Source organism: Zalophus californianus, chromosome 16 (assembly GCF_009762305.2).
Source record: "Zalophus californianus isolate mZalCal1 chromosome 16, mZalCal1.pri.v2, whole genome shotgun sequence".
Taxonomy (NCBI): Eukaryota; Metazoa; Chordata; class Mammalia; order Carnivora; family Otariidae; genus Zalophus; species Zalophus californianus.
Window position 1 is genome coordinate 36,794,760 of NC_045610.1, and position 26,943 is coordinate 36,821,702.

The window sequence follows — 26,943 nt, forward strand, 5'->3', positions numbered from 1 at the left end:
GGAGAGAGAGAGCGAGAGAGCACAAGTAGGGGGAGCAGCAGAGGGAGAGGGAGAAGCACCCGCCCTGCTGAGCAGGGAGCCCTAATCCTGGCTCCATCCCAGGACGCTGAGATCATGATCTGAGCTGAGAGCAGACGCTTAACGGAATGTGCCATCCAGGCGCCCCATTTGTCACTAACTTTTCTAAAACAAGAATTTGATCTAACAAGTCAAGTAACAACTTCCTGACTTAAGAATCCTTCATCAGCTCCTTTGTTAGGCTCAATGCTATAGAAAGCACCTATGGAGCTTTCTAAACACACAGATGGCTGATCCCACTCCAAATCTGATGAGTAACAATCATAGGTGACGTTTACTTCTATGTCAGGCACTGCACTAGATGCTACGTTATAGATTTTCTCACTTCATCCCCACAACAACTTCATGAGTAGGTATTACTCTATACCAACTGTGGACACTAGAACACAAGAGATTCAGGATTTTGCCTGAAGTTACTGGACCAGATGCAGTGGAAGTGAGCTATGGAGCCAGGCTATCTAATTCCAAAGTCCAGGTTCTTAAAGTAAGGTCTGGCCTAGTCAGAATCTCAGCGTGTGACTCCAACAGGTAGGCTCCATTAGAGCTGATGGGTTGTGTTTCATGCTCAATTTGGAAGCTTTGGGGCCGACTCAGCGCCTGGCCCAGAGCACGCGGCCGTGAGCACTGGCTGGGAGCCGGAGTTTGGGTGCCGGCGGGCGGCAGCCGCGCTAACACGCGAGGGTCCGAGGCGCCCACGTGGGTGGGGAGCGCGCCGCCGACAACGAGGGCGCGGCTCCGCGTCCGCGCTCGCCCGTCCTCCTGGCCGCAGGGCTTCGCCGAGCTTCTCCACACCCGGCCACCAGAGGAAGGCGGGGCTGCTCTGCCCCGCGGCAGGAAGTCGGCGCGTAGCTTCCGGCGCGCGGAGATGACGCGCGACTGGCGCTTCCGCGTTGGGACCCGGCGGCGGATCCCGGGACGCGGAGACCCGGGGTCCCGGCAGCGGGGCGGCCCCTGGGCCCAGGGCGGGGATGCATCGCCGCGGGGTGGGAGCCGGCGCCATCGCCAAGAAGAAGCTTGCCGAGGTGAGGGGAAGAAGGCCGACCCACAGTCATCCCCGACCCGAGAGAGACCGAAAGTCTCGGAGCAGAGCTCTGTACCCGCAAATCGCGCCCCATCAGAATCTGACACGGGCTCCTCGGGTCCCGGGGAACGGAGTTTCTTCAGCTTCCGGTGGATTGGGATGTAAGGATCCCCAGATCCACCAGCCCTTTCCCCCGCGTCCCCAAATATGACTGCAGACGAGCCTTCTGTTTTACTTCCTCATCCCTCTCCCTAAGAAAAACCATTTAAGAGAGACCCTCCTCTTTTCATACTTCGTCGGAGGCAGTACAAGTGGGAGCCCCCAGCGCCCACCCTCAACTCACGCTGGTCTCTTTGTCTGACAGGCCAAGTATAAGGAGCGAGGCACTGTCTTGGCTGAGGACCAGCTGGCCCAGGTGAGTCGGTTGGAGGGCTCCAGGCAGGAAGGGAGACACGACGAGGCTGGACAGACACCTTTGATGTAAACTAGATTGTTTGGATTGAACTAAAAATAGGGTATTTGGCAAATCTCGATTTCTGGGCTGCTCAGATCTTTTATGGGGACTTGCTAATAACAGTGATAGCTAACATCTTTTGAGTCATTCCATGCTTATATCGTACCAGGCACGTGTCCATTTTCTTTACATGCACTATCTTGTTCATCTTGACGATCCTACCAGGAGGGAACTCTATTCTTCCCAGTTTAGAAGTGAGGACATTCAGGTGGTTTATCCATAATTACGTGGGTAGTAGGTGGTAGTGCGGTTTGATTTACGTCTTTGGGGGCTTTCACTTGAAGTGCCTAAGAATAAGATGAAAATACTGCTTAACCTGTGTGGCCCATCACCACCACCGGTACATCCAGGTGTGTACCAGAAGTGTGTGTCAGTGATGGGATGCCGGGCCTGCGGTTTCCTTTTCTGTACGTGCCCTGAGTTTACGCAGTTACTGGGACTGGTAAAGAAGAGGAGGAAACAAGCAAGGAAATGGAGCCTTGTACTGAGGAAAGATAGTAGACACAGGCAGTGCTCTTCAAAAGCTCCCACTCAGGGGTGTCTGAGTCGTGGTTTCGGCTCAGGTCGTGATCTCACGGTGGTGGGATTGAGCCCGGTGTTGGGCTTCTCGATCAGCGGGAAGTGTGCTTGAGATTCTCTGTGCCCTTCCTGCTTGTGCTCTCTCTCTCTCTCCCTACTCCTCTCTAAAATAAATAAATATTGGGGCGCCTGGGTGGCTCAGTCGTTAAGCATCTGCCTTCGGGTCAGGTCATGATCCCGGGGTCCTGGGATCGAGCCCCGCATCGGGCTCCCTGCTCCGCGGGAAGCCTGCTTCTCCCTCTCCCACTCCCCCTGCTTGTGTTCCCTCTCTCGCTGTGTCTCTCTCTGTCAAAGAAATAAAATCTTAAAAAAATATATATTTATTTATTTAAAAAAAAATCTCCCATTCGTAGGGGAGGTGACATACAGGAATCATCTGGAAATGGTGATTATAATGTTTAAGTTTATAATATGTAGCAGAAGAGGAGATGTTGGGCCAGGAGTGGTTACTCTTGGTGGGTGGAACATAGGCTTTGTTAATTAGGGAAGGAGAAGGAATACTACAAGTAAGTCAGAAAATCCCCAAACTATTTGTATTTAGCTTTGGAATATAATCTGGTAGATCCACCCCTACCTTTGGGATTCTTTATTTGGAGCTAATTCCCAAGAAGGTCCATGACTGCAAGATTCAACAGTCACTGCATACCTAATTCATACCAGGCTTCCTTTTTCTCCTATGTAACCTTTCTGTCAGTGGCTGAAGATTTTTTTCTGAATGCTGCATTTTCTCATTTTTTTTAAGACCAAATGGATTCTGGGGTGCACCTTCAATCTAGTAACAGTTTCTCTGGGGGAAAAAAAAAGTATCACATTAGATATGCATGCTGATTGTTAGATGCATCCTGACTTTAGAACAGGAACATGTGAGGAAAAAAAAAATGTGTGCTTTATTTTTTATTATCTTTAAAAGATTTTATTTATGTTTTAAAGATTTATTTATTTTAGAGAGAGAGAGTGTGCAGGTGGGAAAGGGTAGAGAGAGAGGGAGAGAGAGTCTGAAGTGGACTCCAAGGTGAGTGCAGAGCCTGAGGTGGGGCTCAATCTCACAAGCCCGAGAGCATGACCTGAGCTGAAACCAAGAGGACGCTTAACCTACTGAGCCACTCAAGTGCCCCCAAAGATTTTTATTTATTTATTTATTTGTTTGTTTATTTTAAAGATTGTATTTATTTTTTGACAGAGAGAGACACAGTGAGAGAGGGACCACAAGCAGGGGGAGTGGGAGAGGGAGAAGCAGGCTTCCCGTGGAGCAGGGAGCCCGACGTGGGGCTCGATCCCAGGACCCTGGGACCGTGACCTGAGCCAAAGGCAGATGCTTAACGACTGAGCCACCCACGCGCCCCCAAAGATTTTATTTTTAAGTAATCTCTATACCCAACATGGGGCTCAAACTCAAAACCCTGAGATCAAGAGTTGCATGCTCTACCACCGACTGAACAAGCCAAGTGCCCCCAAAAATGTGTGTGGTTTTTTTTTTTTAAGATTTTATTTATTTATTTGAGAGAGAGAGCACAAGAGGGAAGAGGGTCAGAGGGAGAAGCAGACCCCCCGCTGAGCAGGGAGCCCGACGCAGGACTCGATCCCGGGACTCCAGGATCATGACCTGAGCCGAAGGCAGTCGCTTAACCAACTGAGCCACCCAGGCGCCCCCCAAAATGTGTGTTTTAGAATTGAGGAAACATTATGGCATCCCAGCCCAGCTGACAACAGAACCATGAAGAAAAGTTAGGGATAAAAAGAGAGGGAACAATAGGGTGCCCGGGTGGTTCAGTTGTTTGGGTGTCCGACTCTTGGTTTTGGCTCAGGTTGTGATCTCATCACGCCCCCAGTCGGGTTTGGTGCTCAGCGGAGGGTCTTCTTGAAGATCTCTCCCTCTGCTCCTCCCCCCACTCGTGCATGTGCGTTCTCTCTTTCTCTCTAATAGATAAATAAATCTTAAAAAACAAAAAAAAAAAAACACAAAAAAACCTAAACTAAAGGGAACAAGAAAGAGCATCATGGTAGGCCTGGAGGAGATAGGTTATTTCAGCCCTTGCCCTGCCACTGGGCCAGGAACTTAATTTTTGGCATCGGATTATCACTTGGCCGGGCTGCCCCTAATCTCCCCCTGGTCCACCTTACAGATGTCGAAGCAGTTGGACATGTTCAAGAGCAACCTGGAGGAATTTGCCAGCAAGCACAAGCAGGAGATCCGGAAGAATCCCGAGTTCCGGGTGCAGTTCCAGGACATGTGTGCCACCATTGGGGTGGACCCTCTGGCCTGTAAGGAGCTGTCCGCAGGGCTGTGGTGTTCTCGTAGGGCTCCAGAGGGGCGGAAGCTCATCTGGCCGTCATCACTGTGGCTAGGGCCCCTTCCAGAAGGCCCTTCTAGAAGGGCCTGCAGGGAGAACCAGTGGCTGTTGTTGCCAGGGAGTGCCCAGCAGGATGGCTGAGTGCGCCCGGGGATGGGGAAGCTGGAGACACAGGCCTTGGGCTAGTAGCCAGGGTGGGTACGGGCCTTCCCGTGAGGGACCTCCAGTGGAGTTTCTGAACGGATATTTCTCCCTTTATTAAAAAGATAATTTAGTTTTAATGAAAGTAGCATGTAATCATGGAGTCAGTCAATAAAGGAGGAAAAAGAGAAAGTACAAATCTCCTGACCCTGTCCCATAGTGGCAGACATAAATATTAACAGTCTAAGATAGCTTTCTGGACACCTTCATCCTATTTATAAACTTTTTTTTTTTTTTTTAACATATCGGATTATGCTATAATTACTACTCTATAACCTGCATTTTTTTTACCCAGGCAGCTGTTGTCTTCAGTTGATTTTTGAATGCCCGGTCTGCATATTGTTTCTCTCAGCCTTGTCTAGATCCTGTATCCCATTATATTTCACTGTATAATTTGGGAAAGGAAGGCTCATTTTTATAGTGTCCTGAGCCAGAATTCGCCAAATAGAAATGCCTTTTAGATTGCCCACCTGTCCGAGCCTGGTTTTTAGGAGGAATTTCCAAGACTTCAACTGTCTTGAGGATCCTGAGTAGTAAATGGAGCCCCAGGACTTAGGCTAGGCAGGGAAGGCTTCCCACAGGATAGATGTTTTATTTAGCTTTGAAAGAAAAGAAAGGATAGAAAATAACCTATAACCTGCTTTTGTTTTTCTTTCAGCTGGAAAAGGCTTTTGGTCTGAGATGCTAGGTGTGGGGGATTTCTATTATGAGCTGGGTGTCCAGATTATCGAAGTGTGCCTGGCCCTGAAGCACCGGAATGGAGGTGAGGCTGGCTAAGTCCTGCACACTGGGCTTTGGACTTCTCAGAGGGAGAAAACCTTGAAAGGTGATCTTTTCCGTCCTGCAGTCTGCGGGCCAATAAGATCTTGAGAACCTGTTAGGTCTTCAGAAACGTCTTAGCGGCTTCATGTGGTTGAAAAATGGAATTACCTGAATGATTGTCTCTATTCCCTAGAGATCTTCGCCCAGGAAGGTCTTAGCCCCTGGTTATTACAGAAAATAATAGGGAGGTAGGAAATAGGCCTTTTCCCCTGATATACAACACGTCCAGGTTATGATTTTATCATTAGTAACTATGTATCCTGGCGCTCCAAGGTGGGGTGGTGCCACGTTTCTAGGCTCCCCAAAACGTGACCTAAAAATGGTCATCCAGTGGTGTCATCTTAATAAAGCACTTCGAATGGTCTGTGTTGAAGTTAGAAAGAAAACTTAAAACCAGTTATAAATCATTGGTCGTAAATAGATATGGCCTTGATGTTAAGAGCACCTTTATAGTTTTTCAGAGATGATGCTGCCCGTTTTTTATATTTTTGTTTTGGGTTGGTTTGGCTTAGCCATGAAGGTAATCCTCCGTCTGTTTTCCTCCCCGCCCCCCCCAGGTCTGATAACTCTGGAGGAACTGCATCAACAGGTGTTAAGAGGAAGGGGCAAGTTCGCGCAGGACGTCAGCCAGTAGGTCTTGCCTTCCAACCCCTTGGAAGGAGTATAGAAAGGTCTTTAAACATCAGATGGAAATCTTTTCTCTTTACTGCTCGCATGTCTAGGCTACTTTCGGGATCATTTTCGTTTCTCTTTATGATCAGAAAACATGTTTTTTAGAAAACTGAAAATACAGAGATATAAAGAACCAGAAGCCACCCGTTATTTCTCAGCTGAGAGATTACAACTGTTGACATTTTGGTGTATTTTCTTCTAAGCATTTTTTTTTCATGTGTACGCATGTATTGTTACTATTTTTTTTTTTTTAAACATACTTGGGGCTTAATCTTCAGATTATTTGAGGTCAAGGAGATTAGCGCAGGCACTGAGAAAGGCTGGGGAACAGGGTAGGGGGCCAGAAGATGGGGTACAAATTGATCTGGTTCACCAGCCTCTTTGTGTGACTTCAATTTGAGAAAAGGTTAAAAACAAAGGCTGTCAGTATGTGGGCTGGGTATAGGGTCTACACACTGTCTTGTGGGTTTTCTTTTTCCCTAATTCGAGATAGTTGTTAACCGGAAACCAGATAATCCAGCAGGACTGGGCCTGAATTTCCAAATGGCAATAATCAGCTGGGTTGCCCTCTGTAACATGGATAAGCATTTTCTGTTTTGCCATAGTTCACACTGCTCCCTGTCTCTTGCATTTAAGCTCATTCATTCACATTCCCCGACAGGCTCCCGTGAGCAGATTTTTGACCTCTGTCCGGGGTCAGAAAGGTTTGCTGAGCGGAGAGCCCCGTACCTGTACCTTCTGCCGTGAGCGTCCCAGCACCATCTGGTGCCCCTTGGCCCTACCTTTTTACTGATGTCACCGACTGGTGTGCAGCCTTTTGAGTCTTCTGTCAGGGTGTCCTGGCCCGGGGCAGAGCTGAGATACTGCGTCGTGGCTGGGTCTGGTGTGCCAGAGGTCTGTAAGCAGCTCTCCCTCACCGCAGAGACGACCTGATCAGGGCCATCAAGAAACTGAAGGCGCTGGGCACGGGCTTCGGCATCATCCCTGTGGGCGGCACCTACCTCATTCAGTCTGTTCCGGCTGAGCTCAACATGGATCACACGGTGGTGCTGCAGCTGGCCGAGGTACTGGTCTGCCTTCTGGGGGCAGGGGGGACAGTCGGAGTGACTCCAGTCTTTCGCTGAGACTGTCCAGCGGATGCACGACTCAGACCTGTGCTTGTTTAGAAGCCGTTTATTGAGCAGCTACAGCACGAAGCAGCGCCCGGGCTGTGGGGGTGGAATGACGGGCACTGTACAGCCCCTGCTCTCGGGGAGCTTACAGTCTAGAGGGGCAGACGGACATGCACACAGCGAACCGCATTTTCTTGGGTAGACAGATTCTTTGAGGTCTTCGGAATACTACTTTCTGTATGGGCTCTTCAATACAAAGGTTCCCTCCTGTTTGCCATTCCCATTACTCAGCGTGCCTTAAGCATATCCCCTCTTCCCCCAAGTCCATATCCTGGGTGTAGGGAAGACGTTCGGTTTTCTTAATTCGATAATGTAGAACAAAACTAAATAAGGAGGGGCTTTTCTCATTGGGGGCTGAGTAAGGTGAGGCAGGGAACTGCCACCGTTTCTTCCTGTCAGTTAATTATTCTGAATCTTGTCATATTCTGAAGTTCTCTGAGAAGGTCTAACTTAATATTTTAGTACCAGGGACCCCACTTTTTAAGACTGAACCCGCCCTCCCCCCCCCCACTTCTGTCACCCTAAAGTCGCTTCTCTGTCTTTGCTGGGACTTCTAAACATTCTTTTTCTATGCTTTTACGCTTGAAGCGTAAAAGCATAGAAAAGTTCTTCCTCCTGTCTGGGGTCAGTCCGTTGTTGCCGGGCAGGTGCTGGGTTCTCAGGGAAAGTCCACTGTTAACTGACCACCCCACTTCCTCCTTCCTTCAGAAAAATGGCTACGTGACCGTCAGTGATATCAAAGCCAGCCTTAAATGGGAGACCGAGCGAGCGCGGCAAGTGCTGGTATGTGAATTTTGGAATGGCCCAGAAGAGATGGCCCCAAGATGGTTGGAGGTGGGTGGGTAGATAGCACTCCGGCAGAAACTTCAGCCTTGCTCTGCTGGCCTCTTGCCTTGAAGGCTGCTGTCACCACAGAGAAGCAAGCCCCGCATTCCCCTGAAGGTGCCACTGAGGTCCCAACTCAGAGGCAGGCTTCCAACTCTGCTGTAGGCAAGTCACCAAAACCCCTTCTCTCCCCCGACCTGTGGAGCCTGGTCAGACAGTTCCTACAGTTTGTATCGGAAGTAACACTGTTAACACAGAGTGAAGGGAACTGTTACCTGCTTAATTACATATCCATAATTATATGCTATTATACTGTATATGAGATAGTGAGCGTTTTATATATACAGATGTCATGGTACGAAGGAAAGGTTGATGTGAAGAAGGAGTAGCAGGAGAATGTAATCCTGGCTTTCAATACCTTCTTCCTTATCCGGGCAATTAAACTATACACTTAGGTGTATAGCAGGGTCACGTAAACGTCTCTTTAATGCTACTGGGCACAAGCAGCCCATCGTGAGCATGTTTCCAGCTGCAGGAATTGCGAGTCCCTTCTAGACTAATAGAGTCCTTCCGGTAATTTCTCCATAAAGGTTCACCCACAAGTTAACGGGAAACCTAATGACAACAGTAGTCTCCATTTTGCTTCAGGGAAATGGGACCGGGGCCTTGCTTCGGGCCATGGGGTGGACATCTCTGCAGCCCCACGTCCCTCCTGCGATGTCCCCCATGCCTTGTCTTTACCCTCTTTCCTAGCGGTATAGGTTAAGTGATTCGGTGGCATTTTTTACACCTCAGGCCAAGCTCAGGGCCAAGGAGAACCCGGAATTCCAGTTGGGTTGTGTAACTACGTGAAGGCACTCGTGTAGATTTAGTCTGAAAACCCCACTGAAGCCAAAATGGTTTGTCCGCCCCACAGGAACTCCGTCTTCATAAATGACTGCCTCCTTTTCCCTCCAGGAACACCTGCTGAAGGAAGGGCTGGCCTGGCTGGACCTGCAGGCCCCAGGGGAGGCCCACTACTGGCTGCCGGCTCTCTTCACTGACCTCTACTCCCAGGAGATTACAGCCGAGGAGGCCAGAGAAGCCCTCCCCTGACTCCACGAGTGCAGAAGGGGCCCCCACGGCAGGCAGGGACAGGGTGGAGCTGCTGGTGAATAAAACCTGAATCACTTTTTTCTTTTTTGAAAAGAAAGAAAAAGTTCCAAGTTTTTTCTCTCCTCAAGACTCTTCACCCATGATTTTATTTTAAAGTGCCTTCACATTGCATCTTTATTGGAGAAAACCTCATTTTATCCAGTAAGGATAACCTGAGTAACAGAGAACAGTGAGCGTGTACGAAATGACGAAATGACCTGCACAGGTCATCTACAAGTTCATGGTAGAGCTGGGTCTACAACGAAGGTGGTCTGTCTCCTGGCTAGACAGTCTAGTTTCTCTGTAGCCCTGGGATGTACATTATAGCCCGCTAATTCAAACCTTGTCCTTATAAAAATGTTTATCTCAAACGAGCAGACCCTGATGGACCAGTAATAGCCACTCGTTCAGTCTCCTCCAGCTTCCTCTAGAACTTCCAGGTTCTGACAGACTTGGCCGAGTGTGAAGGAAATAGAGGTCAAAATTAGGTGGTGGTTAGAGGAAAGAATCTATGGAACCTGGGGGAGTGGCCCAGCAGTAGACAGAGTCGTCGAGTTCCGCACCAGCTCCCCTCCCGTGCTGATCGCTAGGTGCCCCTGGCCTTAGCGGCGGGAAGGGCATCATTTACTGAACACCTACCCTGGACCATCTTCTCGACCCTTAATCCTCATGGCCACTTTCACTGGTTCAGGGAGTAGGTTCTTACTGTCTCGGGTGAGGAACTGAAGTAGTTCACCGGGGGCCACCAGCTTCGGAAGCAAAGCGAAGAGCCAGAGCCTAAGTCCACTGCCGCGTGGGCCTTCACTTTCCTACATCCCGGCTGGCCCAGCACAGGCTGGCCGGGTATCTCGGACTGTCTTCCTAGCCGCGGGGTCAGCCAAGAGGAAAAGAAAAGCCTCGGCGCCTGAAAGCCAGAGCCCTTCTTTAGCAAGTAGGGAAGGAAGGTGGCTGTATGAAGCTGTCTTCGTGGTCTGAGTGCTGAATTCCTAAGAGCTGGTTTAGAAGCAGAAATCTGAAAACCCAGTAGGGTTTGGATTATCCAGGACTTAAAGACGCCCTTTCCTTACCCAGAGATACAGTCTAGATCTGCCTGTCCTTGGAGGACATGCTCCCTTCCCAGTTTGTGAAGAAGGCGCTCTTTGGAAGCAACTAAGACCAAGATGGCATTCCTCTCCTTGACTGCCAGAGGTGGTCTCAAAAAAGGCCCTTCTACTTCTGGTTGGCGGGAGACTCGGCCCCAGCAGCCCTGCTTCCACCCGTGTCCTGTAACCGGAGTTTCCAGCCTCCAGACAATGCATCGAACACTTTCTCCCTGACAGTTTCAGACCTAGGTGAGAGGTGTGGTTGTTGAGAATCCCAGTCTCCCTTGACACAAACCCTCCCACACCCACAGGCGCTTCCTCCTTCTGCCAAAACAAACTTTATTGCACCAAAAAGAAAAAAAAAAAACTTCATTTATGTACAGTCAGATATAAAGACATCTCTTTTGACTCCTGTGCATATATTTCCTCAACTCAAGATTAGGGCATAAAAGTCAGGCAGGTATGCCAGACATGCTCTGCCCATGGCAGGGCCAAGGAGAGGATTGTCACTTGAAAGTGGGAACACTTAAATGGATGACAGACAACCACTGGACCAACAGACCAAGGGCATTCTCCTAAGCCCTGTGCTTGCTCTGGGAATGGAAGAGGGAAATTGGAAGCAGGGTCCCTTTTTGAGTCTCCTTGTTAGGAGGCCCAGCCTTAGGTATCTGAGATAAACTTCCGTTCCCCAAGCCTACTTCCTGTCCAGTTTGTTTGCTTCCTGCCCTCCCAAGTCGGACATTCTCCTTTGTGCCCAACCCCTTCCGAACTCCCCCCGGGAAGTCCCACGACCCACAGGCAGAGGCCTCCATAGCAGCGGGCAGGGCAGGCCCAAGTCCTCCTCTCCCAGACACTGGCCCGATACTGACTGAGGCCCTGCGGCACATGGATCGCCAACACCCCACTGGGAGCCACAACAATAAGAATCTGGAAAGTATGGGGAGAACACACCAGAAAGGGGAAGGCTGGATTCCCTCAGTGCCCAGGACCACAGGGCTTTGCCTAAAGCACATTTTTTCTGAGCCAACCAGCTAAAGGATCACTGCAGCTAGATACAGAGAGAGAAGCAACACAGCCAGGCAAGCGCCCATCCGAGCCGGTGACAGAGCAGCTGGGAGGGCAGGGAGGGGGAGAGGCAAGAGAAGCGGAGGAGCCCAGAGTCCCAGCCCCGGCCCCTCTGCCACTGGCCAACCCTTGCTCCCCACAAGTTCCTGGGCATTGAAGTGAGGGGGAGGGGTGGGAGTGACTAGAGGCCGGGGTGAAAATACACAAGGACAGCCAAACAAAACACAACAGCACTAGCATCAGTCTCCCACTGCACCCCGCCCCCAGGAGAAATACCCTCATCGTGGCTGGCATTCAGGAACATCTGTAAGAGACTATTCTATGTAGTGGCTCTTATCCCCCACACACAGCAGCTGGCTGCAGTGGGAACTTTTCAAATCAGTGATTGTGGGAACAAAATCGGCTTCTCATGGTGCCTGTGCGGCTTTACCAGGACCTTGGTTCAGTCCCAGTCACGTTTACCTTCTGTCTTAAATCTAGAAATGGGCGAGGGAATGGGGGGGCAGAGGAGAAAGGTGCTCAGGTGCTAGGTAAAGCTTACTGATCAGCAGCCCAGACTCCACCACTGTTCCTTCTCTTTGGTCTGTCTAGAACAGTGACTATAAATTAGGAAAAACAAAATTATGCTGGCCCATGGGAAGTAATGGGAGAAGAGGCAGGGAGGAAAAGGGCATTGGGAAGCCCTGCTTCAAGACTGAAGACAGACAGACAACCACCCAGACTGCTTAAGTGTCACAGAGAGCCCCCCACCCAAAGCTCCCTTCCAGATATCCCCATCAGTCATTTGGGCACACTCCCTCTTGGAATTACAGTTTGTCTCCCACCTACCCCTAAGGGGCTGACCCTGTGGAGAGGTGTGTCGGTTGGTTGGTTTTTGCCAGAGGCCCCTTGCCCTAGGTGCTCCTGCATAGGTACCTTGGCCCCTGCTATGGGATGAACACAGCCCCAGATGCTCGAGAGCCAGGGAGGTCGGATCAGGAACAGCCTCCCCACTCCCACACCCTGGGATCCGAGCTTGCTTGGTTCTTGCCATCTTGCAGGATGACGTCACGTTTGGAGGGAGATACACAGTGCCTCTCCGTCCCTGGGGTGGGGGGGAAGGGACTTTGCTGGGACCCTTGAGTGGGGGGAGGGGAGAAGGGAGCAGGGTCTAAACCCTCAGGCTCCCGTGCAGGTCTGTCTCTGTCCCAGACGAACTGCTATCAGAGTCCATTTCGGCGTTCTCATTATGGAGCCTCTCCAGCACTTTCTGACGAATCAGTCCCAGGCGCATCAAGAGGGACTGGTAGTCAAAGTGGCCACGCTTCTCTCCAAAAGGGTCCTGTGGGGGAAAGGAGACAAGCGGGATGGAAGATTCGAGTCTGGGTGGCTCACCCTAGAGAGAGCAGCTTCGGGCCCATGTTGGACGCACGCTCCACTTCTGAGCCGCGGGAGTAGAGAGGAGAGCGCTGACAGATCCCTGCGGCAGACAGCACACCCTCCGCTCAGGAGTAGTGTGGCGCGTCAACCACCCCGGCGGGTCTGGCTTGGGCCAACATTAAAATGTGTTTTTGTTCCCTGCGAGCAGGGCCACTATGCAGGTGAGGGTCACGGTAAAGGCGAGGCAGGCAAGAAGCAGAAATCCAAGACCAGAACTGTGCCTGTATCTTCAATTAACTTCATAAAAACCACATAAGGGAAGTATCACCCTTCTTCCCCTATATTCAAAAAGGAAAATTTGCTTTTCCAACCTGACAGGCGTGTAGGAACTCAGGAGTTCTGACTTCCCAATAAGCACCCGTACGCTCTTCCCAAGAGACCTGCCACCACCTTCCTGTCCGGTTTGTAGCTGTCACTCCGGGGCCACCAGCCTTGGTCCCAGTCCTTGTCACCCTACAGCAAACGTCTCCAAACGTTTTGTGCTAACTGTCCTCAAAATCTCAAGAATAACCAGGGCTGGAGTGGAGGGCATAAACACAAGGAACGTAACAATGCTATACAGAGGACATGGCAGCAAAGGGGCACACGGCCAGGGTTTGGACAAGTGAAGACCTCTTGAGTCACAAAAAGGTACACGACTTTGCCCTCTCATATTCTGCTTCTCCCACATAAACTCCTTTTTTTTTTTTTTTTTTTTTAAGATTTTATTTATTTTTCAACAGAGAGAGGGAACACGAGCAGGGGCAGTGGGAGAGGGAGAAGCAGGCCTCCCGCGGAGCAGGGAGCCCGATGCGGGGCTCGATCCCAGGACCCTGGGACCATGACCTGGGCCGAAGGCAGACGCTTAACGACTGAGCCACCCAGGCGCCCTCCCACATAAACTCCTGCCACGCTTCTGCCCACACATCAGCCTCACGATCAGGGACCAGTGAACACAAGTCAGTCACTGTGACTACAGCCCACGCTTTTCGCTTCCGAGGGTTATGTTCCCCACCGGCTGAACTCCACACTTACTCTGGAGCTGTCAATTTTTCAAATCTTCCTTTTCTCATCCTTGGCTCCATTTCCACCCACTTCCCTCCTCCCCAGACGCTGCTCTTCCCTTTCTTTCTCTCATCACGAGTCATTTTTCCTCCACAGAGTGAATATTGGAAACGCTTTTGAATACCAGCAATGAGAATTCCTGGGGAATGAACCATGGCAGGCATCACGGACTCTGCAAAAGGGGTCAGGAACAAGTTAATGCTGAGCCGGCCTTGCCCTTTGAGGTTTTGTTTTTATTTTTTTTAAAGCAATCTCCAGACCCAACATGGGGCTCAAACTTCCAACCCTGGGATCAACAGTCACATGCTCTTCCAACGGAGCCAGCCAGGCGCCCCTGCCCTTTGAGTTTTAATGTGGCAGATGGGTGGGAAGTCCTTGAAGGGAGGACAGGGAAACTACCATTTCTAAGCAGCAGCTGAGGAAAGAAGACATTTATGCCTACTGCTGCTACTGGGGCCTGGGTGGGGGAAGCGGCTCAGGAAGAGCTGGAGAGAACCTTCCTTAGTCGTTCATCCAAGCCAGCACGATTCTAAGCAAGACCACCAGTAAATGATCCAAAAGACACAACAACTGGTCCTTCAGGACAGGGGGAGTCTCACCCTCTTACCAACCAGGTCTTTTATATTTAAGCCCATTTACAATTTGGTTTAGTAAAAATCTTTTTTTTTTTTTTTTTAAGTAGGCTCCATGCCCAACGTGGGGCTTGAACTCACGACCCTGAGATCAAGAGTCACACGCTCTACTGACTGAGCCAGCCAGGTACCCCAAGAATCTCCTCTTTAAAACAAGCCTAGGGTGCCTGGGTAGCTCAGCTGGTTGGGCGACTGCCTTCGGCTCAGGTCATGATCCTGGAGTCCCTGGATCGAGTCCCACATCGGGCTCCCTGCTCGGCAGGGAGTCTGCTTCTCCCTCTGACCCTCCCCCCGCCATGGGCTTTCTCTCTTTCTCATTCTCTCTCAAATAAATAAAATCTTTAAAAATAAAAAAGAAATAAAGCCTAAATCCTGCATTCCTACTGAGAGTGGAAGCACATTTCTCCAGTGGAGGCAGAGAGTAAACAACTGCTTACTGTCTTTGTGACAGGAATCTTTCAACATATACCACCACACACCCAGTGTTTCCCTAGCCTCGTTCTCTGAGCACCTACCCCTCGGAGCTAGGGACCGAACTCAATAGAGGACTCACCCTTATCGTCACTAAGATTCTGAGAGGGCTGAATGTTCTTGGTTCAAAAAGACTACTAAGAAGGGAAGGCATTCCAGGTTAGAAAGCAGGACGGTTCAGACTCTACTCATGAGCATCTAAGTTTATGGCAAGACTGAGAAGCAACTCCACATGAGTTAGGCAAGTCGGTCTCCTCTCTGGGCTGCCGTGACTTAAATGAACCAAGTTCCTTTTGGCTCTGAATTCTCTGAGAGATGCAGATGCTCTCCCTTCGGGGGATTTTACGTGATCTGCTGTGAGGCCTCTGAGTCAGTGGCAGGGGCTGCATTACCTGCATAGTCTGGCCTTGAAGGTGCAGGCGATCTTTGCAAGCCACCTCATAGAAGTCGTAATACTCCAGGAAGGACTTCTCCATCACCCCTCTGGAAAACAAGCAGCGAAGCTTAAGTTAGGAATGTGGTGGGGAAGGGATCAACCCTTCACCATCTAACCTTTCTGCCCAATTAGAGTTCCCAAGCCCAGATTTGGTATCTCACAAAGACTTTTTTTTTTTTAATGATTTCAGATAGAGCGAAAGAGCACGAGGGGCAAAGGGAGAGCAAATCTCAAGCAGACTCTATGCTGAGTGCGGAGCCCGACTCGGGGCTCGACCTCACGACCTGAGCTGAAACCAAGAGTCGGACGCTCTACTGACTGGGTCACCCATGTGCCCCCCTCACAAAGATCTTTCAATGGAAAATGTAAAAAAGAACAGCTGACAGCCCAAGGCTGATTTCTCTTACACCTTAGGGATTATTAAAGGAGGGTGACTGTTAATACAGATCATTCGAATCCCAACTTCAACTCATGACTCAATCTCATTTGTTTTCCATAAGCCATCCCTAATCCCAGACCTTACTCAAAATTCTTCCAGAAGTTTGGTTCAATAACTCTGACTTTGTTCATCTAGTTTGAACACTTACAAATAAACTCGAACACTGAGAAGTGGATTCATTATGAAGGGCTCTACACCTCATTTGGCTATAGAACAAATAAGGATCTTCAATAGGTCCAGGCTCTTACCAAACTAGGGCTCCCTAAGGGTATGGACTATGTCTTTCCCACTAGGCTTGGCACTCTCCTAGAACAGCAGCTCTCTGAACTTCGAGAGACCCTCAGCCACCACTCTTGGAAAGCACGAACCACAGCTTTCATTTTTCTGTAACTCCCCTGGCGCCCAACAGTGGATTTTGCCCCAAAGGTTCTCAAAGGTATGAACCAGCTAAGTCTCCAACAGCAACACCAAGTGCCAAGTGGGTGCTCTTGGCACACACATACCGTAAGGGCTCAGGGCAGGGACACTTTCCTTCCATCATGTCACAGACCGCCACTCTGATGGTCTCATGCCGGATACATTCATTGTAATTTTTGCTGTCTCCTGGATGTCTCTCCTGTAATATAACAGACACCAGAGTGTCCAAGTACAAAATTTAGGCAAAGAGAAAAGTCAACAGGAGGAGACCTCAGGATTAATATGGGGCACATGACCCAAGTAAACAAACCGGGAAGATACCTATCCAACTACCGCAGATCCATGAAGTGCAACTGAGTTTTTCTTTTTGAGATCATTCACCTCCTCCCACGCAAGCCAATACCCATCCTCTGTTACAAGTCAGGTCACCCATATTGTAAGCAGCAAACTAGAAATTTTTTTCCTAAGGCTGAACTGAGAGGCCTCTGAGGTAAAGATTGGATGGCAAAGAGCCAAATGTTAAGAATGGTGGTGGGACAAAACGGTACACATCACATTAGGAGTCTCACTTAAAAACCCTATAAATATCTGGATGCTTCCCAGCTAACTCCTTTTTATGTCTGCAGGGTTCCACCATCACTGAAAGAAATTACTATGAATCTATCAGAAGTAGAACTTGAAGTTTCCAAAAGAAAACTCCCATGCTGATTGAGAAAGCCAATATGAAAGTGGGGTACAGACGGAAGGGAGTACAGACTTCCATCCTTTAAGCCCTCCTTTACTCTTCAATGCTCCTCCTACCACCAACCCGGCAACCAGAACCTTGGCCTCTGATTAAAACACATCATGAACAGAAAAGACATACATACCCTCAGTCTACTACCATGGTCTCCAAAATGCACCACCGTGAGATCACAGGGGTGCTGTGGGATACGTTAAACGTTTTGAAGAAAACCACAGTATTCACCACCTGTCAAACATCACGCAAACTAACAAGCTTGAGCTCAGTGGGTCAGTTCTGACGTTAAACTGCATTATAGTCCGTTCGATGACACATTATCTTTGTGAAGCCGGACTGTCAATCACTACTTTGATAAATAGCAAGCAGCATATGAAAACAGTGGGGCAGAGAAATGAGGGTGGTGGATCCAATCGGATTCCAAGATCTTCAAAGTTGTGTGGTGCCCGACAAGTGTACTCTTTCTGTCATTAAGCCATTTTAGTTATTTAAGGAAGAAGTGAGTTGTCTGGACCTAACTGCTTAAGAAACGAACAGCTGGGCACTTCCTTCTGCCTGGGGAGCTGTGAAAAAGCCACCGACATACCAGGGACTTTGAACCGATAATGTTTGGGAGTATTAAGAATAAAAATCACATCTCTTGAATTGCCAAACAAAGGAAAGACCTTAAAATCAGCTCCTTGGTTAGCCAATGAGGCCCTTTTCCATTTCTACCTAATCCTAAAATCAAATATACTGTTTGTTTGGAAAGGTGGTTTTGGGAATAACTTCTGTTCACTCTCAAAGGGTATTTCCCATTGTTCCCGTCTATAAATGAACCATCAACGTTAGCATTATCTCAAAAAGTTTAAAAATGAGTTAAACTGTTTTAATCACCTAGACAGAATTGTTACCTTTGGGGATTATCAGTGGAACTCTTTCCCTGTACTTCTGAGTAATCCTGGAAGGCATTTTGGAACAATGGAAAAACTCTCCGCTCCAGGGCAAATATTGGATTCCACCATTATCTATGTATCTTTGTGAAAGTTAATTAACCTCTCCATGTCACCATTACCTCATCTGAAAATGGGGATAATATTTACCCCAAGTTGGTAATCTCTGCACCCAACATGGGGCTCGAACTCACGACCCCAAGATCAAGAGTTGCCTGCTCTTCAGACTGAGCCAGCCAGGCGCCCCTACCCAAGTTAGTGTAAAGGTTAAATGAGATATTATATATATGAAAATTTGGCAGTGGCTGGCATACAGCATAACCCCTGGAAAATACAACTTTCCTCTCCCTTCTCTTTGGCAGCGTTGACTAAAATATTCTTGCCCTACTAGCTAATGACCAGCTCCTCTGGCTGTTCGAGTTAACAGTACTTTGTGACTCTGGAAGAAGCCCCGGCTGGGCAGCAGTCACTTTAGGAAGTACCTTAGGGGATTACTGGGAGAATGGACACATACAGAAGAACCCACTGGTTGCGACAGCCCCCAAAATCAGGCTTAGAATTAATTTCCAGATGACTCCACTGATTCCCACCTTGTAGATTAACCCAAGTCAAATGGAAACAACCTGACAGTGTTATTGTAACTTACGAGGAAAAAGTCATTTTTAAGGAACACACATACCAGCTCCTTTTTTCTCCTATGGTGACATTAAACAACCAACCAAACAAACAGGACCCTTAAGCAGACCTATCAGAGCTTTTCAAACTCAGTATTCCACTCCCCAGCTGGCCCCCCGGCCTTACCTGCTCAAAGCCAGGCTCATTGTGATAGGGGTTCTCAGTCATTAGGGACTGGATGGAGATGAGCACGGAAGAGATGCTCTGGGCTGGGCTCCAGGCGGGGCCAGTCCACGTACTGCAAAACACAGCAGAGAAGGGCAGAGGGTGAGGCCCAGAGCGATGGTGAAGGCCGCCACAGTGCACCAGCACCCTGGGGCCTAGCAGCACCCCCGTCAATGAGTCAACTTTCTCTTTCACTATTAATGCTCTGGAATTTCCCAGCCTGTCTCACCCTCATTCACCAGAAATCAGTCAACTGCCTAATCCTCTCATCAAGTGGGACAAAAGAAAGGAGGGTAAAGCAAGCAAGATAACTTTGAAGGGATTTTCATTGGCCTAGGAAAGAAACAGTAGCTAGGGAAGGTTCCATTCATCAAAATGGAAGAAATAAGGTAAGAAAACCACACCAAAGGCAGTCTAAGTGTTAACCTCAGCGGATCCCGGAGCTTGCTTATTTACAGGTGGTGAAGGAGTTAGTGGGGGGACAGAAGCTGAGCACAGAGGTGCAAGGGAGCCTGAAGCCATCTGGTTAGAGGCCATGTGGCGGGGCTGACGTTCAGGGATCCTGCTCTGTATCCCGCCCCCAAAGAGTGTCAGATTCTCTGAAGACTACAGAACTCTGCCAAAGGACAGGAAGGGAGTATATGGAAATAATATATAGAAACCATCCTGAATAAAAGAGAAGCACCAGAATTGCTCCTCTCTTCCATATAGCCGACCGAGTCCTGGGAGGAGGAGTGCAGCTTGGACATTAAAGACATTTTAGCTCAATTAATTGAAGAGATGGCACCTGATCTGGAAGCTGAACACAACCTAGGCCAAGACTGACTTGCTCAAGTTCACTGGCCAATTCCCTTTCCCTGCTACACTCGAGGAGAGTTCAGTTAAGCAAGCTCATCATCATCATCACCATCATCAACAAGGCTTGCTCTTCCGAGCCTCTCCGCCTGCTCCCCTCAGCTCTGCTCCTCCAGGAACGCCAGACTCTGCGCTAAGACTTCACATATTCGGGGAGGCAAGCCAGCAAGACAAGGTACATTTTTACTACATTTCTTTTGTCAGTAAGGCAGCCCCAATCTTTTTTTCTAGGTAGGGAGGAAAGGACTGAGGCTGACAGAGCAAACAGTCAACTAAGAACACACGGGAATCTTCTACCCTGTGATTCCTCATGGTCAAAATTCAACTTGAGGGTAGCTTCTCCTTTTCCACCCAACACGCTTCTGCCACTTTTACCCCACCATCTTACTTCCCCTGGTTCTACTGTGAGCTGATGTTTGTTCGAAATAGTTTTATCCTGGCCTAATGGGAACCTAGAACAAAAACACCATCGCGCAGGGGTGTCCTACTACAGAAACAAGTGAGTATCCTCACCGCTGTGGGCTACATATACTGCTGTCCTACCAGCAGAGACAAATACCCTAACAACATAAAGGACCTCTTTAAGAACAACCTCCTTCGAAGGACTTCCTCACTGCCACCATCGCAGAACATATCCCTGGGTCAGAGAGATTAAGAAAATAAATAAATAAAATAAATCATGCCTCCAGTTGGGTCTGCTGCCTTTCCCCCCCCACATACTCGGAAACATGCTGGACGAGAAAGAAAACAGCACCACCAGTTTGGGCGACTTTCCCAACTTCAACCTGCACTTGTTCTCTGCTCCGGGGCAATTCAGACCACACGAACAAGACCGATCCAGAAAACGTAAGAAGACATTTCCATTCTGAATTTTTAACCCCCAAAGGAAATTAAAAGGGAACGAATGAGAACCACATGAAGCAAAATCTTCAGTAGCACCCAGATACAAAATGTACTTGAAACCCATGTTTCTTATCTGATGTGATTTCCAACCTTAGACATTTTTCATTCAGTTGTTAAAATATCATAATCATCTTCATCACCACCACCGCCTCCAAAGCTACTCATTGAGAGACACAGAAACAAGACACCCACAATCTTAAATGGCACAGATCCGCAGCCTTTCTCAACCTGTTCGGGAGAGAATTAAGCCCTGATGCCCTGAGGAAGGGGTTCTCAAGCTGGAGTGTGCGCCAGCAGCACCTGGAGGGTTTGTAAGACACAGATTGCTGGGGCCTACCCCTAGAGTTTCTGATACAGGAAGTCTAGGGTGGAACCCCAGAATCTGCAGGGCTACAAGCTCCTGGCTGCTGCTGCTGCTCAGGGAGAAAGAATCACTTCACTAAGGCATCCATTGTAGGTCATAAATGAACTTCTCTCTTCTGCACCTAGAATGGTACCAGTCGCGTACCACCCTGGGGAGAACTGAGGAAACAGTCACCCCGACCGTTTTCTGTGCTTCTGATGATGAACGCTGGTTGACAAAGGCTGGCCTGGAGCAGAGGTATTTGCTAACAACCAACGTGGCCCCTTAGAAGAGTCTCCTCTTACCCTAGAATACTCAAGCAGACTTTCCCATTGCGGTAGAAGTTGGGGTTAAACCTCACTGTGTTATTGCCCGTTGTCATCAGTTTGACCCGAGGTGGGTGGATGGGATAGTCGGGCGGACACCGAAACACGAACAGGAAGAAACCCCCTTCATAAGGAGTGTCAAATGGGCCTGTGATCAATGCATGAATCTGCAAAATAAAACCCCATCTCAAAATTGTGAGGTGATGTCCCATCCCAACCCCTCCTGGCTTCCACGGGTTACCCACACCAGAAGCAGGACTTTCAGCCGGCATTCATAGTCCAGATCTTCACCATGCAGGATAAAAAGCCTGCACGCACTCATACTGATACATATGCTTGGAATTTTAAGAAATCCCATTACGGTGGAGTGGCATCTTACTTGGGGGTTACATTCTAAAGTTAGAGCCCAAGGTGAAAATTGAATCTAATCAAAAATCACCCTTGAGTGTCCCTTAAAACTCCCCGACAGCATGTTTTTTTCTTTAGATTTCCCTCATCCATGGTTTTTTCTTTAGATTTCCCTCATCCATGTTTTATATATATATATATATACATATATACATACATACACACACACACACACACACACACACACACATAACAAATCTACATGGAACACCACTGCGCAAATTAAAATATGCACCTGTAAAATATTATCCTAGCATGTTTAATTTGAAGAAACGAATACATATTTTTACTGAGCACGTCTGTTTGGATGTACCTAGGTCACACACGCCTATGATGTGTATGTGGCACAAAGGGGAACTAAGATGAACGGAAAAGAGCAAAGGGATTGGAGGCCACCCCAGCAGTGCCAGGAAAAGTGCAGAGCTGAGGGGCCTGATGGAGGCCCTGGGTGTCTGCTGCCTCCGCAGAGGATCAAACCTACTGCTGTATCAAAGATATAAAGAAAAACGGGAAAACTCAGGGTCCATTTGAGGCCCTTAAACCATCCTCAGAAATTTCCCCAACACTGTTGGTTAACTTAAAAAAAAAACAAAACAAAAAACGGCAGCATTGAAAACAGAACGCTAAACTCTTTTCCTCCAGCCACGATTAATTACTGAGCAAGCTTTCCCTTCCTGAAAGGAGGAAAACCTGAACTGTTGTATTTCTTCTCCTACAAAGGCTGCGAGGCACTCCAGTCTGCTCAGAATTTAAACAGCAAGACGAAAAAGGACCTTCAATCCAATGCCTCAGTCCCTACTTTGCCCTGGTGGCACCCCGGACTATCTTTTAGCCCTCAGTCTTCTGGAACAGCAAGCTCAAATGGCATCACAGGACATCAATTCTGGGACCCTCGGAACTAGCATATTAACACTGATGCTTGATTGAGGACAAAATGTCCCAGGAAAAACATTTCCAACCACATAAAAAGAAAAAAAATCAATTTACAGGGAAACTTATTTGAAGCAAAATAGATATACCAACAATACAATGTCTGAACTTTTACTGTAAGAAACTTTAAACTATGGAGAGTTTTCATTTAAACAATATTAGATTTAGGAAATCTGATTTCTTCCCAACATCAGTTTAAGTGAAAATTCACTTCCATGGGTAGAGCACTCAATGACAGAGAAGCCTAGGTATCTAAGCCAGGGGAATTTCAACTTCTCTGTGTTTGTGTGTGGAGGACAAGACAGGAATGGTTTTGGGGGTGGAAAGGATATTCAAAAGCAACCAGTAAAGACAGGAGCCTGAACAAGGCCCTTTGAGTATAAACTCTGTTCATTCAGGTCTGCCCCATCCCCAATCTTCGCTGCATTTGATTTACAGCACCATACTTAAGAGTCCAGAGTGACAGGATGAGGGAAGAATTGGGTAGTAAAGTGAATAGGATGACTATCATTTATCGGCCTAACTGGAACAGTTTTAAGAGTGAAAGAGTGGCCTGGTACTAGTTAAGCTGGGACAAGACGCATAAACGGGGATTTTCCAAGTCAACCAGACCTACTGGCACCAGAATAAAAGACACCTGTTCAACGCTCTGCTCCACCTCACCGTGTGACCTTGGGCAAGCCACTTATTCTCTTGGGATCTTGATTTATCCATTTATATTATCAGAGATGTGAGCTGGATAATCTTTTAGGATCTTCCAACTTTCTGGGCCCAATCTCCCAATAGCCCCCACCCCACTCCAAGTTACATACCTTAGTCATGTCAACAGTATCAGGTACAACGAACATTCCTGGAGGAGGCTCCTTATAAATGGACATGATATCCCTGTATAACACCAAGAGGAGGTGGGGAAGGGAGTGAGGGAGAGGAGAAAAAAGGGAAATCCCTTGAGCAGGACAGTTGTTATCACCTCAGTGAGGCCAGGGTTTGAGAAAGTGGTGCTTGGTACCACAAATGTCTTCACTATCTTGTTGGCTGAGAAATCTCAGCTGAGTACTTGTCAGGCAAGCAGAGAGCAAATTATTATCAAAAGGGCATTGTTTCCTCAGGGGGAGGGGGAAAAAATCAGAGATCCCAATGGCATCAGATGTCACCCTGGAAAAGCCACATCCCATTTACTCTCTCTTCCTCCCACAGGGCAATTCATTCACTCCCCACCTCCGAGATTCCCAGGTACTACGACTGAATGCTAAATGAAGACTGTTCAGTAACTGGGAAGACATAATCGCCTCCACTAAAAAAGCGAATCCCATAAACAGTGGACCGTTGTTGGCAAGGGGATTCTATGAAGCAAGTGAGCTAGCAAGGAGCAATCAGGGTCTTCCTGCCCATGGCACCAACAGGATAGAGATCTCTTCAGATTGGAGAGGGTACCCTCTGACATTGCTGAAGAGTCTCACATTTGAAAGATGACATGCAGCGGCTACTACAAATGAAAGGATTTGTAGGTTGTATCGCACAATCTAGAATGCATCCATTGTGAACGAGGGTCTAAAGAACATTCTAGGTAGAAAAAGACCTGGTAGGGTACACAGAGATGTAAAGTGCAAACAAGTGATTGGCAGAACTCAAAGGTAAAAGCCAGGATTGACAGACTGAAGGGGATGGAGGACAGGAGTAGAGGGGAGCGCTGAGGTACTGAAGTTAGAGGTGGCGACCCTGATGGACCCTAATGGAGCTGGTGTCTGTGTCAGGCACTGGGCCGCGTAATTTACATACAATGAGCTGTTTAATTCAATGAGCGGTTTAATTGCTACTACAATCTTGAAAGGTAGGTAGAGACACGTGAAGGGACTTGGAGTCTGGGTGGGGGGGAGGGTGAGATTACCTAGATGAGGGTGGCTGCAGCAGAGGGACATAGGGAGAGGCAGAGACTGGTCATCAGGAAACCGTTTTCAGGATTAATAGCAGCTAAAAAGCATTACTCTTCCTATGCAATAGGTACTGCGCTAAGCATTTTTGCAGAAACATTATCTATTAAATGATAGGATCTAAGATCAGTCGCCCAAGAAATAAGCACAGAAAGGACTTGGGCCTTTGTTCCTATATTTGAATTAGGTATATTTACTTCAGAAAACTAAACCAAATGACCGAGAGAAAAGAATACAAAAGTGTTGAGTGGGATAATACAAACCAGAGTGAGACTGGGGGGAGAAAGCCTGCATTCCTGGAACAGGTGTGAGAGTGGAGAGCTTTAGGGTTCTGAAGAAGTGGTTCAAGGGGAGATTGCGGGTATGTGAGGGAAGCGATCTAGACTTGGGGAGAAGGCTTGAGGATATGGGGAATAAAAAGAAAGGTTGGCCTCGACTCTGAAGCGACGAAAAGCAAGCTCTATGTGTGTTACAAACGGGGCCCTGGAGGAGACGACGCGGGGGGGGGGGCGATGGGTGGGGCCTCCGGGCAGCATCTCGCAAGGCTGGGGTGGGGAAGGGGGGAAGAGAGGCGGCGCGGAAGGCGGGAGGGGGTGTTGCTGAAGCGCGAAAGGGTCGGGTTTCGGGCGGGAGGTATGGGGGAGGGTGTCGGGCACCGAGACGGAGGGCTCAAGGGAGGTAGCCGAGGGGCGGGGTCGGACCTGGGCACGCGAGGAGGGCTTTGGTGCGTGTGGAGCTGCGGGCGGGGGGGGGGGGTGGGGAACAGGGGACTCGGATCGCGACGCTTCGGGCTGGCAAGACGTGGGCCTTGGAGCTGGGCCTCCGCGAGGGAAGCGCGGAGGCAGCGGGCGGGAGGGGGTGTAGTGGGAAAGGGGGGGCGGGGAAGGTCGAGCCCTGGAGCTCGGGGCTGGGGGAGGAAAAACCCCGGCTCACCGCTTGATCCGAAGTAGACACTGCGGCGCGGTTCGTTCGCCGTCCCAGTCGGAGCTGAGTGTGGGGTCCCAGTGGCTAAGCAGCGCGGCCCCGTGGGCAGCGGCCGAGGGCGGGAGCCCGGGCAGCGGAGCCAGGCCGCTCCCCGGCCCCCCGGCCCCGCCCGCCGCCGCCGCCGCCGCCCACACATCCGGCAGGAAAGGCGGCCCGAACCCGCTGCCGCTAACGCCAACAACACCGGTGACACCGCTCGCCCCGGGGCCCGCCGCCCCGGCGCCCGCCGTCGCCGTCGCCGCCTCCTCAGTTGGACTCTCCGCCATCGCTGCTTCGCTTCCGGGACTGCTCGGCAGCACGTCCGCCGACCAGAGCGGCCGCTGCTCCCTCCTGCTCCCGCACCACCGAGAGCCGGGCCAGAGTGTCCCCACCCTCGGCTTCCACAGCCCGGGCGGCGCTGGCTCCGCCCACCCCCGCCCGACCAGCGAGAGGCGTTCTTGCAAGAGCGTCCACCCACGGTCCTCCAGGGCGAGAGGGGGCGGGAACTAGCCGGCGGAGCCAGGGCCCTGGGCCCGCGTTGGCCCCCGCTTTGCCGGAGGAGGCTCTGAAGCGTGCCGGCTAGCCGAGGTGCGGCTGAGAGCCCAGAGCCGTGCAATATTTTATTTTCAAGTGTGGCAAGGAGAGGAAGGAAGGATTATATCCCCACCCTTAACGAGAGAGACCCTCTTCAGTCATGTCCAAGGGATAGGATTGGGGATCGAGCTTCCCACTTGGGGGAGGTTCCGATAGATGAGTCGACTTGCTCAGGACTCTTTCCTGTCTGAAAACCTCTGTAATTTATTTTTGTTCCCCGCACCGTCACCCACGGAGGGCAGGCTGCCATTGCCCCCTGCCTGCAACAGGACCAAGAGGAAGGAATCAGAACCCGCGAGTGAAAAACGACCTCATTTTAGAGTTTATTCAATACACATTTATGAAGGGGCTACTAAATGCCAGGCACTGTTGCTAGGCGTTGCCATAGGGATAATGAAACAGACCTAGGGAAGCTTAGTAAAAGGAAGAAAATCAGGCCTCCTGACTCCAACCTCAGTTTTTTCTTCCCACAAGTCCTTGAATATACAGGAATCAAGGGGCTGTGAGTTTTAAATCCTGGGAGGATTCCTCAGGGCTTTCCTGGGATTTGTAAGGTGATATAGCATACTATGGACTAAGAAAAACAGAAGCCTCCTCTAAAAAAGGCTTTCTCTTTTCTTTCTAGCAAGAACACAGGCTCATAATCTTGTCCGGAAACTCTTGACCAGATGCATTTCAGAATTGAGAGTAACACTCCCAATAAGGTCTGGGGCAGCTCCCAGTAACCCAACATTGATATTTCGACAGCAAAGTGTATGAATATTCATGTTAATTTGGGTACATTTATGAATATTCAAACCACATCAAACAAATAACCTCACTCTGTGTTATATTTTGCTGCCCAAACTGGTTTTTAGAAGAAAAG

The 26,943-nt window shown here is 49.2% G+C and overlaps 2 protein-coding genes across 2 annotated transcripts; one reads left to right on the top strand and one right to left on the bottom strand.

Moving 5' to 3' along the window:
• Positions 1-950: 950 nt before the first annotated feature.
• On the top strand, positions 951-10,799 carry SNF8 (SNF8 subunit of ESCRT-II). Its single transcript, XM_027625283.2, has 8 exons — positions 951-1,100; positions 1,464-1,514; positions 4,316-4,454; positions 5,343-5,447; positions 6,064-6,136; positions 7,101-7,242; positions 8,059-8,133; positions 9,133-10,799. The coding sequence occupies exons 1-8, from the start codon at positions 1,047-1,049 to the stop codon at positions 9,268-9,270; spliced, it is 777 nt and encodes a 258-aa protein (XP_027481084.1). The 5' UTR covers positions 951-1,046; the 3' UTR covers positions 9,271-10,799.
• Positions 10,711-25,771, bottom strand: UBE2Z (ubiquitin conjugating enzyme E2 Z). The gene is made up of 7 exons (XM_027625282.2): positions 25,455-25,771; positions 23,403-23,475; positions 21,232-21,419; positions 18,787-18,898; positions 16,401-16,513; positions 15,415-15,505; positions 10,711-12,777 (listed from the first exon to the last, which is right to left on the bottom strand). The coding sequence occupies exons 1-7, from the start codon at positions 25,769-25,771 to the stop codon at positions 12,607-12,609; spliced, it is 1,065 nt and encodes a 354-aa protein (XP_027481083.1). The 3' UTR covers positions 10,711-12,606.
• Between the last annotated feature and the right edge of the window lie 1,172 nt (positions 25,772-26,943).

Bases quoted from the DNA above. Each gene is read 5' to 3' on its own strand.
- SNF8 (XM_027625283.2), top strand. From the start codon at position 1,047: ATGCATCGCCGCGGGGTGGGAGCCGGCGCCATCGCCAAGAAGAAGCTT. The intron at 1,515-4,315 runs GTGAGTCGGTTG...TCCACCTTACAG, and splicing joins CTGAGGACCAGCTGGCCCAG to ATGTCGAAGCAGTTGGACAT. The intron at 7,243-8,058 runs GTACTGGTCTGC...TCCTTCCTTCAG, and splicing joins TGGTGCTGCAGCTGGCCGAG to AAAAATGGCTACGTGACCGT.
- UBE2Z (XM_027625282.2), bottom strand. From the start codon at position 25,771: ATGGCGGAGAGTCCAACTGAGGAGGCGGCGACGGCGACGGCGGGCGCC. The intron at 21,420-23,402 runs GTATGTAACTTG...TTTATTTTGCAG, and splicing joins ATACTGTTGACATGACTAAG to ATTCATGCATTGATCACAGG. The intron at 18,899-21,231 runs GTAAGAGGAGAC...TGTGTTTTGCAG, and splicing joins GTCTGCTTGAGTATTCTAGG to TACGTGGACTGGCCCCGCCT.